Below are 14,767 nucleotides of genomic sequence, written 5' to 3'. Positions count from 1 at the left end.
AAAAAAAAAAAAAAATGCTGATACCAGGAACCAGGGTCTTAGAGGACTTCATTTTCATTAGGCATTATATTTTAATTTTCTTTAAGAACAACACGGAACAAAACCAAGAAAAACACCTCAAAGTTGAAAAAATCGGATTCAGAAAAATAAAGGCAATGAAAGTACATAGTATTGGTTTGGATTGGAATGTAGTTAGAAATTATTTTTAAAGGATTACCTGATTCAGGTCAGAATTTCAAATGATGCAGTAATCAGGGATCTGAGACTTCAATTTGTGTACTTTGCTACTTAGTACAAATCATACCCTTATCTTGAGCCAGATTTGCAGCCCAAGATGTTGATCCTAAATTAGATATTTCAATTTATATAATTCAAAATAAACACAAGTTTTTACTTTTTGCTGCCTTAAGTCAAATATTTTCAGCCTATGCTTTATAAGGAAGCAAATAGTGCTTCCATTTTCCTTCCTTGTCCACCTTAATTTAATTCTTCTCAATTCCTCTTCTCATTTGTTTTATTTTTCTCTTCCAAAATATAATGCTTAATATTTAACTGGAAAAGTTGCAAATCACTTGTAAATACGAATTTTAGAATTCTTTCCCTACACAAATAAAATAAAGGTAGGAAAAAGCATGAAACAAAGACTGTTATTTCTGAAATGAGGTGGAATGGCATTTGCCTCTGCTTCTGAGACAAAATATTGTAATCAATGAAACTGTAATACAGACATGTCAGGAATACCAGAAGTCAAATCCATTCTGAGAATTTCACCATTGGTTGGACACTCGCAGGAATAAAAAGCATGTAGCCAAGGCTCCCAGGACTATAATTCTGTGTTTTGCTGCCTAAATTTTGTTCACGTCTCTTTTTGGCTATGAAGTATCTTTCTCTTTGTGCCTCAGTATTTCCATTTCTCCAAGAACAATTGCAGTGCTTCTCGGCTTTGTTTAGACAGCAAAAGAATAACTTCCTCATGGCTTGCAGAACACTGATCTACTGTCGTAACCTGAGCTGCCAAGGTAAATCTTAATGGAGTAGACTGAGTCTTTCATGTCTTTCCTGGGTTTTGCAGCAGCAAAGGCACCACCATAAGCAGAGATAGTACTGAAAATGTCCTCGAAAATTTAGTATGTAAGTTGAGATGAATTGTTAACAGTACATTTCTCTTAAAGTATCTGGGCAGTGCACGGAAAAAGCCAGTTACTGTGTGAAGTGTAGTCCTGCTAAGGAGATTTACAAACTATGTAATGCTCACCTGTCTCAGCTGGACTAGAGAAACAAGGGAAATAAATCTACACAGGAGTCTGCTTTAATTCATCATTCTATTTTATGAAGCATCAAACAGCATTTTCACCAATTAGCATTTAACAGCAGTTAAGAAAGGATCACAGGGTTATTGAAGGAAAAGCCAAAAACCTATTTCATAGTCACTGATTCCTCACTTGGCAGCAGTGCTCTTGGAGGGCTTGGGTAGTACCCAGCAATTGCTGAGCTATTTGAGGAAAATCGTGTAAATCTATAATCCAGCGGTAAATCTGAAAGACAGAAATATACCACATCTGATTAGCAGCACAGTCCATATCACATAAAAAATAAGCCTGTGGTGAATAGCAGTACTTCTTAAGCCCTTGAGCTGTTTGCTTACTGGCATTAGAAACTCAATCGGATTGCATGATTACATATTTATTTGACATCTTCAGCTGTCCAAGGAATTGACTTTCAGAGTTTATTCAACTGCAGTAAAGGATATTGAGTTCCTTGATTGCTGAAATAATGCTAGTCATAGAGAATGACTAGATGAATACTAAATAATCAAACAAAAATCTTTTTCAAGCCTAGGTGGAATTTTCCTACTAGAACAGATTCAGGTTCTTTGAGCTAACACTCTTTTATCTCAGCAATCAACTGATGAGAGCCCCATTTAAAACAAAGAAGTCCTTTTTATATTTTTGGGATTGTTGTAGCAAGATTCCCAAAATGAACCCACTTTGGGACTTTCTTGAAGTTCAGTGTTAACACCATCATTTTGTATCAAACCTTCTTGGAAATTTGCACTCGTAACTTGGCATACCCATTGCATCCACTCTGTTAAGGACACTGAATACATTTAAATAGGTCTGAACAGTCAAAGCTTTCTTTCCTTTCATTCTTTTAAAAAGACTTCACAAGCAGCAGTGCCTCCTTCTACAGGAAACTGATACTTCTCATACTTACTTCTTATTCAAAGTTCAAGAAATCAAATAAAATAAACTCCATACATATAAAATTTTATTCAACAATCACTCTCCTATTAAGTGGGGAGGCGGGGGCGGGGAGGAGCAGAGAGGGGGGGAGCTCATTTCCTACCTAGTTTTCTGTTTAGAATCAAAGCAAAACAAAAACTAAACTCATCTGAACCTTTTTTTTGGGGGCGGCGGGAGGGAAGGATTTGAAATACATTTGGGCTGATATTTAGATACTACAGGCTATAAAATTTTTTGCATTCAGCTCCTTTAGTGAAACAGAAAAACACAGTCTTAGCTGTTTCAGATCTGAACAACTGGAAGTTCAGGTCTATCTCAGCAGCAACTCTTACGCAGGACAGCAGAGCAGCATCCAAGCCTGCAGCTTTAAGACCACATAAAACACAATTGAAGCAAACAAATCAGAATCTAGATCCAGTTGAGAAATCAGATAAAGACTGGAATAAAGCAGTAATGGGAGGATACTTGATTGCAAGTGAATTACACTCTATTAAGTGGATTACTTCAACTTGTCAAAGAAGCACATTTTCTCATTCTGTCTTAGCCAAGGGATTCTCTAGGGCTCTTTCTGAGCACAACAGAGCAGGCAGATGTTTTCTACTCTACTGAGCAAAGAAGCAAAGATTCTGAATATCATTGTAAACTATAAAATGTACATGCCTTTTTTTATCTAAAAGCTTTCATTAGCTTTTTATTCTAGTAGACTGGAGTCTCCCAGGAGCAGTTTAACCAAAAAGCAGCAGCATAAGTAATGCAGACTTGCTGTGGATTTCCTTATCTTGAAGAAATGAACAGTTACATCAAAATGGCAATTCTGTTGATATTTCATGGTAAACTAGCTTTAAACAATCATCTTAGATGCTGAACCAATTTTGAATACGAAGTACAGAGGACTCCAACAGAGAATAATCAATTTTTACATATTCAAAATCCAATCTGCCCATTTAAATATTGCTTTTGTCTGAGCAAGTTGACTGGATGAACAGAAGGTATCCATATGTAAAACTGTTGTGTAAGGCATCACAGAAAGTTACATGAAGCAGCTGCTATTCATCACCTACAATGCTGATTTTATGTCACAAATATAGGAAAAAATCTTCCTGTATTTTCAGGTTTGTTTTCATCAGAGATTTCATTTGCTGCATCTGCCCTGCTTGGAGTTGTGAACACTTCACACTACTTTATTTCAGTGTGATATATTTATGTGAAAGCCCTGCACTGATCCAGAAATACGTAATTGGAATCCTAGCAGCTACAAGTAAATCAGAGTGAAGACGAAGGGTAATTATTCAAAGAAAGAAAAATGAAGATTTTTATTGAGGGGGGATACACAATTATGAAAAAATGGAAATCCAGAAAATGTCAGAGAGGAAGTGTGCTGTAAGTTCTTTTAAACTTAGCTCTTCTGAAAACTCTGAAACATCACACAAATTGCAGTTGCCTTGGATGGTGAAGAATTCATGTTAACTGGACACCAAAGCTCAGTCCAACTTCTCTGGATGCAGATGGCAATGGTATCAGCAGTGCTGGCTCATCAGCAAAGAACTATGGTAGAGGTCTTAAGTTTGCCTCCTGGACACAGCAGCAATTGATTTTGTACTTGGTCTTATTTTCTACTGTCACTGGTGGCATAGAAGAGAAATGAACACTGCTTGCTTTAAAAAAAAAATAATAATAAGAGATTCATAATTTGATAATAAAGCAAGCCTCAGTTAGGAAAGAAATGAGTGCTCATTTCCAAAATGATTGTTTCCTAGTATTTTTACCAATAAATATCTTTAGGCTCTACTACCACACACGTTCACAGCTGCTGCTGTCTTGGCAGAGCTTTACATCTGGGCATTCTCTTCTCACCCAGCCCTGATGGAGAACTGTAGATTAGAGGGGGGCACATACACAGCTCTTTCTTACCTACAGTGGGGGTCTGATCAGTGCTGATCAGCCTACAGTGACAATGGATTCAACACAAACCTCAACTCATATTGCCACTCACCTAGGAAATAAAACAACAACAACAAAACAACAACCACAAAAGAACCCCATACAAACTAAATAGATTTGGGTTGGAAGAAAGATCTAGCTGGCTTTACCCAATGAGACTCTGTAGGGACCTAAATCCTGGGAATTTTCTATGGTATAAGGGTAATTCCACCAAGACTCATCTTGTTCCCAGCATTCACTTTCAGTGCCTAGCCTCCTAAAAGTCAAACATGGAGTGCCTCTATATCCCTTTCTAGATCTACAGAAATTCTAATTGCCAGATGTAGCCTTGGGAATATTCTTGCTTCCAAAGCAGAGCCTCAGTGTTGGTGAGTGATAAAAGCCAGCTCCCTTCACAGTAGCTGTGCAGGCAGAGTATCCTGGTGCTTCTCAATGGCTCAGCTGGTGCTCAGGGCTGCGAGCTACTGATCACAGAAGGTCCCCAAGGTACCCTGCCCAGCCCAACCTCAGTTGCAGTGCTTGAGCAGCTCTAGTTTAAATAAAATGGTGAATGTGATGTCTGAACAGTAACCACTACCAGGTTTATTCCAATCACTAAGGTGCTGTGTTCCAGCTACTAAGATCCAGCTGTTAAGTGATATAAATTATAATGCTGTGCTCTGATGCTTTGGCATATCCATATTCATACATGTAGGTGATAAAGATGGATTTATTTTGTACTTATTACTTGACTATGTCTCAGTTACTATTCCATTATTATAAGCCAATAAATGAAAGCCAAAAGCTCCTACTGGGAAAAAAAAAAACACAAGAATTGTAGCCACAGGGTAGGAAGGGAAAACCACAAGAAGAAGGGAAAACGTAGTATTTTAGATGAGTAATCAGGAAAATATTTGAATAACTGAATGGAAGTCAGTTATAATCTAATCCTGACAATAGCCTTGCTTGATAAACAATTCTCATATTTAATCTTTCTCTGAGATTTCCTTGAACAAATCAATACATGAAACAATTATAATCTTAACTAAGGTCTTTAGGTGGAAGATATTTCTCCAATTAAAAGCACAGTCCAAGCCTAACGCAGATTTCTCTCAAAAAGCACAGAAGAAAAATCACAAAGAATTTTGCAATAGTGACCACAAAAAGGAGAACAACATTCTTTTGCAGTGACAGCACAGCAGCATGCTGGTGATGCATGAGAAGCCCACAGACGAAGGATTTCCCACTCCTGGAGGCAACAGGGCTACAGAAACCTTGTAGTAAAGAGAAGGGCAGGACTGACTGAACCCATGTGTGCGCTTCTGATTGCTATCAAGGGACATGAGGGTGTGGGGGAGAAGCAAAAAGCTCTTCAGCAATATGATTCAATTTTGAAAACCTTCAAACTGCTTAATTGTAGCAAATATCAAAACACAACAATCTATCACGTGGCTCAGCATGCAGGTAGCACAGCTATATAGGCAATCATCACCCAATATTAATTATGTTGTTTTTACAGGAATTCCAGTAATTTACTCTAGTTTAGGAGCTTTGCCATAGAACTTTGCTTCTATTGAAAAGTTGTTGTTGAAAAAAAAGGAAAATATTAATTAATATTAACAATTTCTAAAATAATTTCTTAACAGAAGAGTAAGCACACTTTTGGCTGCACTGCCAAGAGAACTACACTGTGGCCTGCCAACCTACAGGTAAACAGTACTGAGTGTTTTTGGAAATATGAAATATTTTTACCTTCTGACCTAGTTCTTTTTTATAAAAATCACAACAGCTCTTGCAGCAAGAGCTCGGAATGTAAAGGAATGCACTAGTAGCAAAAACAAAAAACCCCAGCGATGCAATTAGATTTATCTGATAGCAGTTATTTTTAGCAAGACATCTCAGGCAGATTTTCCTAAACACGATATCAAATGTTTTCTGTATTAACTCAAAGCACTTGAAATACTTAAATGAGCATTCCTTCTACCAGTTACATGAAAGTCACTGCTGCTGTTTGCAGGCTCTGCAGCTGAACAGAAAGAGGAGGAGGATACACATCTGTGTGGGTGTTTGTTTGAATTGAGAGGATCAGCAGCAGCAGGGGGTCTAGAGAAGGAAGGTGGTAAAGCTTCTCAGCTTGGATGTAACTGGCACTCGCAATGTGCTGTTTCAGCCAGCGCAGTTTATGCATCCATAGATAAAGACTAATATTGCTTTCAGTGAAACTGCAGAATTTCTGCTTTAATAGCAATCCTTTAACAGCTTTTCCCATTGTGGCTGCACTGTTTGGAGAAAATGCCTGCTGCTCCGCCACACATAATCATAGAATCCTTTGAGTTGGAAGGGATCTTTAAAGGTCATCTACTCCAACTCATCTGCAACAAACAGGGACACCTACAGCTAGATCAGCTTGCTCAAAGGCACATTCAGCCTGACCTTGAGTGTCTCCAAGGAAGGAATACTTGTAATACGCCCCTGGCAGAAGAGCTATCCTGGCACCTAGCCATTCCCAGTTGCTGTTCTGCAAGTGATCAAACTGTTATGCTATAATACTCTCAAATATTTACATAAAGACAATGTAAAAAAAAAAATAAATTTCTAAGACAAGATCCTAATGGCATATATTGGTCTTTCAGGGATCACTCAATTAATGTGTTTGAGTGACTCATTATGAGTGTGAGGACAAAGCCTGCCTTTTTTTTTTTTTCATGCATTACCATCTTAATCCAAAGGGAATATGTTAGACACCAGACTACATGGAGGTACCAGCAACTTTTTTTTCTTTTTTTTTTTTAAATATATAAGCTTGCAAGTTATGTAAAATTTGATCTAGTTGAAGAAGTATTTCCAATAGTTGGTGGCTTACATACTTGCACTTCTTTCTACATTCAGAAATTATCAACATGTTATATTACCATCAGTGTTTTCAAATAAGAAACCTAAACCCACCCCACAAGCATGCGATCTAAGTCAAAACCCAATTACAGCTTTAACTGCAGCCTGCAAATGAAATTATGCTGCTTGAGTTGAAGGATAACTTTAAAGTAGAAATGACTGAGTGGTTCCACCTTTCTTAATGAGTTGCTCATGAGTTCTCCCTTTAATCTTTTAGAGGTGGCTGTGCTTTGACATTTCACGGAGTGGAACAGGGATTGCAGGAACATTTCTGTCAGCTATTGGCTAGGAAGTAATTTTTTGGGTTCTGCATGACTTGACGCAGCCTTCAGGGGCACAAGTCAACACACCTTTCTGGAGGAGCAGTGAAAGGCAGACCAAAACATTGTGAATCATCCGTTTTATGTCCAAAATTACTAACAAGATATTTGATTAAATCTTTTGGAAAAGTTTTTCTCATACCCTTTGGCCAATACTGGGTCCCGACGACTATTTACAAGTATTTGTGGTTAATAATATTTTTTTATGGTTGAGATGCAGTTTCTTGTCAGTTTCTTGTCAGTTGTATTTTGCAGCTGAAAAAATAAATACATTCTATTTGTCTGTTGCATTGAGTGCATTGCTCTGTCTCTCAAATTCCGAGCACTGAAACTAGTTTCCTGGAACAGTTAAATCAGATTTAAATTATCTAACATTTTTCAATTTACACAGAGTTGGAGGAAGATGCTGCTAAGACAACCTGAGCACATCTCCAGTAAACTAACTTTGCTACCAGTTTTTTTGTACCAAAACAGAAGAACCAGAAAGAGGTTCAGAAACCATGTTGTCATATATATGTATATATATAAAATTAAAAAAAAAAAAAAGTGTTTCTTTCAAAAAAGGTTTGTTATAAAAATGATCTCTAGGGTCTTTTAATAACAAATGCTTTTTACAGCAGCTAAGCCCACAAGGAAGTCAGAATCGCCCAAGCATTTTGTTAAACTGAAATCTCTAGAATGTATCTGTGAAGATACATTCTTACATTGGAAGTGTTAAGCAAAAGCATGGTTGTAAAGCTTTACATTTTAATGTTTACTACTATTAAAAAGTAATTTATAATATATATACTTCTATATGTGTAAGTTATGTTATATCATTATTACATTATTTGAATAAGGAAGCGTTTGTTATTATCTCTCTGGTTACAGGAAAGTCCAATTTAATTTTAATAGGAGCTAGATTTGACTATATACAACATAATTTCAATGAAAAATCATAGAACAAATGTATTAAAATATGGTGGTACGTTTTTTTTCTATTGTTTCACTCTAGTAATAATTACACATGATAATGCTCAGGATATAGAAATTATATATCGCCACATGCTTAGTTAAATTCATGACTTCCACAATAATAATAAATTCCTCATGGACATTCACGTTTAAAACAGGTTGAATGTTTAAAAAAGGTTGAATGCAATTTGCAACCAGTGTATGGTGGGCAGACCCGTGTATCTGTGACACACACTTTGCTAGCTCCAATGTCCCAGCCACAGCTGCCTTCTGCTTTCCATTGTGCAGACAATTTGCAACTCTAAGCAGTAACATGAACTCCTTTGCTACGGTTCACTGGCAATTTCAGCATTATATTTATACAGCAAGCAGACCGACGACTCAAACTCCTGCAGAAAGAGACAGGATATGGGACTCCGGCTTCTTTAAAGAGACAGTTTTGGCAAATTATAATGGATTTTTCTCTTCTATTAGTCAATTGAAATAGCAATAAGGCATGAAGAAAAACTTATGTACTCTGATGGGCAAAGCATGGCAAGATTTCATATGGCTCACAAGCTTTAAAGAAACACATGATCCTCATGTGCAACATAAGTTTGGTTACCACATCTCCAAAGTGTGAAATAAACTGTACCCATAAAATACTTTTGCACTAATCCTTTGTGTGCAAATGCTTGGAGCTGACACATTGCTCATTTTGCCTGCAGCATCTTTTTAAATGGCAAACCTCACCATTCAGAGGTTATGAGACAAGTTCAGGAGCCTAGATTAACAACCACGACATTTTATAAAGTTTTATTTGGGTTATCTGTATTAGGATTTAAGGCCCACTTTCTCAAGCTTTTTTTGTTGTTGTTTTTTGTTTTGTTTTGTTTTGTTTATGCAACAAAGAACAGAAGAAACTTACCAGAATTCTCCAAGAATTCTCCCATAAGCTTTGAAAAGAAAGAGTTACTTATCATGGAATTTTTTGAAGTGTTACTTTCATAAAAAAAATTATTAACTATGATGAGATTCAAAGTAAAAGCCTGAAATATGTGCAGAATTGTTTTTGGATCATAGAACTGGCAATCACTGGTCGGCGATTTCACTGACTTCTGCAAAAGCTTGCTCAGTAGCTAAAATATGATCTGTATTTGATATCTTTGTAAATTAGGGAGATCTGCCAGTTACTGTTGGAATATCTGCATGATGCAGGGCCTATCATTACTCACACAAACATCTGGTAATTCGATGGGAACGCCACAGAGTAGCAGTCAAGTACTTGCCGGTACCATTCAGGTTATGCAGGTATGATAGATAAGCATATCTGCCTCTGCTTGTCACAAATCAGACTTTCTGAAATTGAAAACCGTATAGTCGAGACTGTGGTTTATGCAAAATGCCATTTTTTTTCAGACTGATCCCTACACCTTTTAATTTCTATGTGTGAACTAGAATGTAACATTCCCAAGGTAATGGATCCTGCTTTGTAAAATCTGGCTTGCAATATCATTGTGCTTGAAAATGGTCAAGAACTGTGAGGGAGCTGTAAATGAGGAGAGATTTAATAGCAGAAAAGTGAAGAAACAGATGGACTTGTGAATGAGGCATTGAGAACAGGAGTAGGAGTGTTGGCTTCTAATATTTTATTAACCATGTACATGTCAGTATAATTGTGAATCTTCAGCGTTCAAATTCTTGAGAAAAGTCTTCCTGCTTACTGAAACAGGAAAGGAAAACTATCCCGTAAATGAACTTTGAACTGTTTAGAAAACTTTCAGCTTAACTCATTTCCTCTTAATATTACAAAGATACAGACTTACTACTTTGCAGTTAAACTTTTAAAAATATCATCTTAATGTCAAAGTAATAATATTTTAAATGAAGAGTTTTATTTTACCCCTATGTGATTTCCTCTCCAGAGGAAAGTATATAGAATTTATTACAGAAGACCCTTACTGTCCTTTGGGTGATTTTAATGATAAAGAAAATGTTCTTTTTAATGCCCAAGGAAAATGTCAATTCCTCTTAAGAGACTGCCAGGGGAATTGAGATGACAAGCTGCGGCGTAGTAATCTACAATCTCACTAATACTTTGTTTGCTACAGATGTGATTAGAATTCAAAATTTTGCATCTTTGAATACAAAACCTTTTTGGGTCAGATACTGAACTTTCAACTAAAGATGGGGACAAAAGTGTAGAACAACTGCATTCATTCAGCACAGAAAGGTAGTGAAAAATGAATTGGACTGTTTTTTAAACAAACTGTAATTTTGCTAATTAGAGATACAGTTTGTGTATATGCTCTGTTATTTTATACTTTGAATGGAGAAAATCTGCAACAGCAGCATTCCCTGTGAAGCCCTTTCCTACAGTACTCTTTGGTGAGTATCAAGTTGTTCCCTAAATTTAGGTATATGTTTAAATTCTTTACGTGAAACCATTAGAAGGCATCTGCACCAAACCCACAAGAGGTTGGTGAAAAAAGAGAACTGTCAAAGTTGTCTCTATTCCAACTTTTCAATCCAGAGCTAAGACCTTCATTCTTCTTTTTTTTTTTTTTTTTAAACACATTTCATGCATTAAAAAAACTGAAACGAGCTCAAAGACTTTTATTAACTTCCCCCCCAAACTTCTGATGACTCTTTCATAACAATTCTCATATGAATTTTGCCTAAACATCAGTGCTTTTTGTGAAATACCACTAGTATTTACTTCTGTTGAATCATATTGAATAATTTTTTTTTAATAATATTTTTCAATGACAAATGAGTCTGGAGAATTAAATCAGGCTGTTCATTATGCACATTTTGCAGCCAAACAAGAAGTGTCAAGTGTATTTAAAATTAGCCTAGCAGCAGTTGTTTGGATCTCACCAAAGATTTTTGCAGATCACAATCTGTTAGGGCATTTATTTGTATGTGGTACTGCTTATTGCTCACACAGACATCCTAAGCTGAAGCTGGTCATGGCTAACAGTGGTTAGTGATTGAGCTCAGAGCTCAAACAAGGTTACCTATCAACTCCAGGACCATGGCAGCTGCTCACAGAGCGCTTGCCATATGATCAGCAAAGTGCAACTCTGAGGAGCTTGAGGAAGAGTCTGTGTTTGTGCAGCTTGGCTGAGGGAAGTCCTCTGCTGGTGATTAAAATGCATGAATAGGAAAGGAAAAACTGGAGCGCATCAAACTCACATAATCTGTTTGAATCTCTTCTAGTGAGTTATACCAAAATAGCTGCAGCTATTAAGCTATTTAATCTATGGCTTCAAACTGCAGCCAAAAACTTCAGGGCTTGGTAAAGTGGGGGCTCACAAGTTAAACAAGGTATTCTAGAGGAGTCAGGAATGCCTTAACCTCCATAATAATGAACATCTGTGTTTAGCACAAACAAACAAGACTGACTTCTCTCATTAAGAAACCATAGATTGTTGTACGTTCAGCTTTGAGGCTATTGTTCAGGCACACAGCTGCAAGTTAAAAAACGTTAGTTCTCCGCTTGCTGTCCTTTAGCTGTGTGGGGATGCACACAGCATCCTTCCTGATGGAGGCACAGGGTTTGCAAGGGCTCCACAGCTGATAAACTGAGAAAGAACAGACAGCTATACTGCTCCTGCACTTCAAGCAATAATTTATGCATACATAACTTGAATGTTCTCACCCCTTCATCTGCAGCTGGAAAATTCCTGATAAGTTTGCGGTCTACAGCATTTGCTAGCTGTGCAGATCAAGCTGTGGTTTGGGGAACTGGTGGGATGGAAGATGTTCACAGAACATGGCTGACCCTGCCAGCCTCTAGGCCAACACTTTCAAAGCAAACCACAGAATAAAGCTGGAAGAAGTATTAGAAGGGAATTTTACAGAAGTTACCTCTGTCTTGGCAACTTTCCTTGTTATACATGGGCCCTGTACTTCTAGGCTGAACTACAGACTGCAACACAGTAAATATAGGAAGCGTAAATAGATTCTGCTGCTGTATCACTTTTCTACTCTGAGATATCCTTATCATATACATTGGTTTGTAGAATTTGGTTGCAAAGAGAAGGTCTATAATGTGTTCTGCCAAAGAAAGAGCTGGCATATCTGAAATATCCCTCAGAAGAACTTTATTCATTAGTCTTCTGCATGAAGTAAGCCACAGATGCTGAGCAGAGGGGCTAGTAACTAATCGCTGTGGTCTTTGTAGAGCCAAATACATAATTCATTTAATATTTTGTTTATTCCCTTAGATATCGTGTATCAAAGTTCAGTAAGGAGAAATGACAAATCGAGACTACCTAGATAGAGGATCTTCACCACCACTGCATAATCAACTGATATGTACAGCAGCTGCAAAGCTTTTGCAGTATCAGTGCTACAGCTATTGCTACCAACCACACAAACCAAAGCATGGTCCCTCCAGAGATAAAGACTAGTTAAATGAAAATAAGATCTGTCATGATTGTACCTCTGGCACAGCTCTGATGGAGAAAAACGTAGAAAGTCTGAGTAATTTCTCAGTTGGATGAATTTTTGGAGAACAAGACACTGCTTGTTAGGCTTCTTTTTCCCAGATAAGGAGTAAATTTTAGGCTCAATTTGTGTCCATGATGGTGCAGTTTCAATAGGAATGAGAGAAAGAGAGAAAAGCACAGTTCTAAGCGTTCTTGGCTTCAATACATTCTTGTGTTTGTTCATCTTCATTTCAACTGTAATGGCATAAGCGGACTGATAAGATAATGAACTAGATCAAAGGGGAACACATTTTGAAATCTTAAGAAAGCTCCAGTAATCTTGCATGCATTTGTTTCCTAACATAACTCACCACCAAAAGCAGAAAGAGCAAGATAGTGTGGGGAAGACCTGAACTCCTGAAATGTTGCATCCTGTTTCTAACATGGGGCAAATGAAGCACCTAATCTTTGCAGACACAGACAAGAAACTAGCACAGCAAACACTACAAAAAACATAAACATTAGGTGCTGTGTGATAGGAACAGAATATTTTGAGATATATTTTGGATACATGGAATCTCAAAAATAAATCTGTGGTATGACAAAATTACTATGAGTACTGTAAGTTCATAAAGGAAAAAAAAAACCCCTTTCTTACCTGCAATTGCTTCAAGACTAGGGATTGCAATAGTGCTGTAAGTACTAATGCATTTACAGGACCATGTACGAACTAAAGTTTCCTCTGCATTTTCCAGACCTGGTAGTCTGTCCACGAAGAAAGAACCCCACTGCTCAGATACACAGTAGGGAATTTTGGGCTGATATCCCTGAAATAAAAATGAGAAAACATGTAAGCTTTCAAAAAATATCTTTATGCTTTATGCAACCACAAGTATTAGTTTAAGAAGTCTGTAGTGTTTTTCTCATTTTCTGGGAAAACTCTATTTCATCTCAGGAACAATGTGACTTAAAAATACTGCAAAAAAGAATAATAATCATACTCTGATAAGGCCCCTAACTTTGATTTAAACAATTTCCCTTGGGTGAAAAAGTTGCCTTTAACCTTTTCCCCAAATACATCTGTCTGTTATTCTATTTCAGATAGCAGGACCAGCTTGCTGACTTTCTCTGCCACAGCATCTGAGCAGCACGACGCAGCTGGGAGTTCTTCCTACCAGACAGAAGTAACTCCACCAGATGCTGAGCTGCAAAGGATGTAGCATTTCACCTGTGCTACTTTATCTGCTTCTCAGCTGATGAAGGAGAACAGAAACATGGAAACCTTAGAGAGCCACTCAGTTGCCTAACAAATATGAAAAAATTTTTTTTTTCCATGTTTGTTTTTCAGTCAACAATATACAAACTCATTAAAGCAGTATTGGGAAAACTGATGTTTATTTTCTGCAGTTCATCTTGAAACCTGCTATGTATTGCCATGAGCAGCCAGAAAAAGCTCTATGAGGCCTTTGCAGAAAGATTAGAAAATGTAAACCAAAATTGCAAACTACATTGCAGAAAATCTGTTAAAGTCATTTGTGTGCAAAGAACATTTTCAGACTAACAGAGCACAGAACAGACATCCTAGCGGGTGCCTCCAGATTAGTAAACTTTTGTACTCTATTTTCCATTTAACTCCTTTCTTAATAGTTTTGAGAAAGTGCCAAAATAATTTATGTTTATGACAGAGATCCATGGCTTTCGACCACAACAAAGCTGTTGAACCAGCCAAACAAACCCCATCGGTAAACACAGAGCAATTGTTTCAGTGGTTCTGAGTAACAGTTCTTTCTCTGAGTGCAGCTGGGGGACGGGGCAGGAGCTAATTCGGATAAATACAGACATCGATTTCTGTGTTCTGATGTAAACAGGTTGGAAAAAACCCTATATTTAGTATCAAAAATAGTAGTTCAACTGCTGTTCAGGAGCTGCATTTTCCCCTCCCTCTCACACAGGAGCAACATCTTAGTATTTTTTGTCTTCCCATGCACATCCTGGGACTTTACATCATTTTTAATTAAGTGTA

General features: G+C 37.3%; 1 protein-coding gene across 2 annotated transcripts in view; it reads right to left on the bottom strand.

Annotated features, from left to right (window-relative positions):
* Window positions 1-1,303: 1,303 nt before the first annotated feature.
* NT5DC1 (5'-nucleotidase domain containing 1) overlaps window positions 1,304-14,767 on the bottom strand; it is a 117,801-nt gene continuing 104,337 nt past the window's right edge. The window contains exons 11-12 of one of the 2 annotated variants that reach the window (XM_042809893.1): window positions 13,403-13,571; window positions 1,304-1,535 (exon numbers count right to left, since the gene is read on the bottom strand). In XM_042809893.1, the coding sequence (XP_042665827.1) occupies window positions 1,417-1,535; window positions 13,403-13,571 (288 nt within the window). In that variant the 3' untranslated portion in view covers window positions 1,304-1,416. Of the gene's footprint in view, window positions 1,536-7,541; window positions 7,631-13,402; window positions 13,572-14,767 lie in introns of those variants that run through there. The other variant, XM_042809902.1, reaches the window with a different exon arrangement.

Source organism: Centrocercus urophasianus, unplaced genomic scaffold, assembly GCF_019232065.1.
Source record: "Centrocercus urophasianus isolate 14NV4802_14NV808 unplaced genomic scaffold, USGS_Curo_1.0 seq_10, whole genome shotgun sequence".
In the NCBI taxonomy this organism is placed as follows: Eukaryota; Metazoa; Chordata; class Aves; order Galliformes; family Phasianidae; genus Centrocercus; species Centrocercus urophasianus.
The sequence above is the reverse complement of the archived record's forward strand: the minus strand, read 5'-3'. Positions and strand labels throughout refer to the sequence as shown.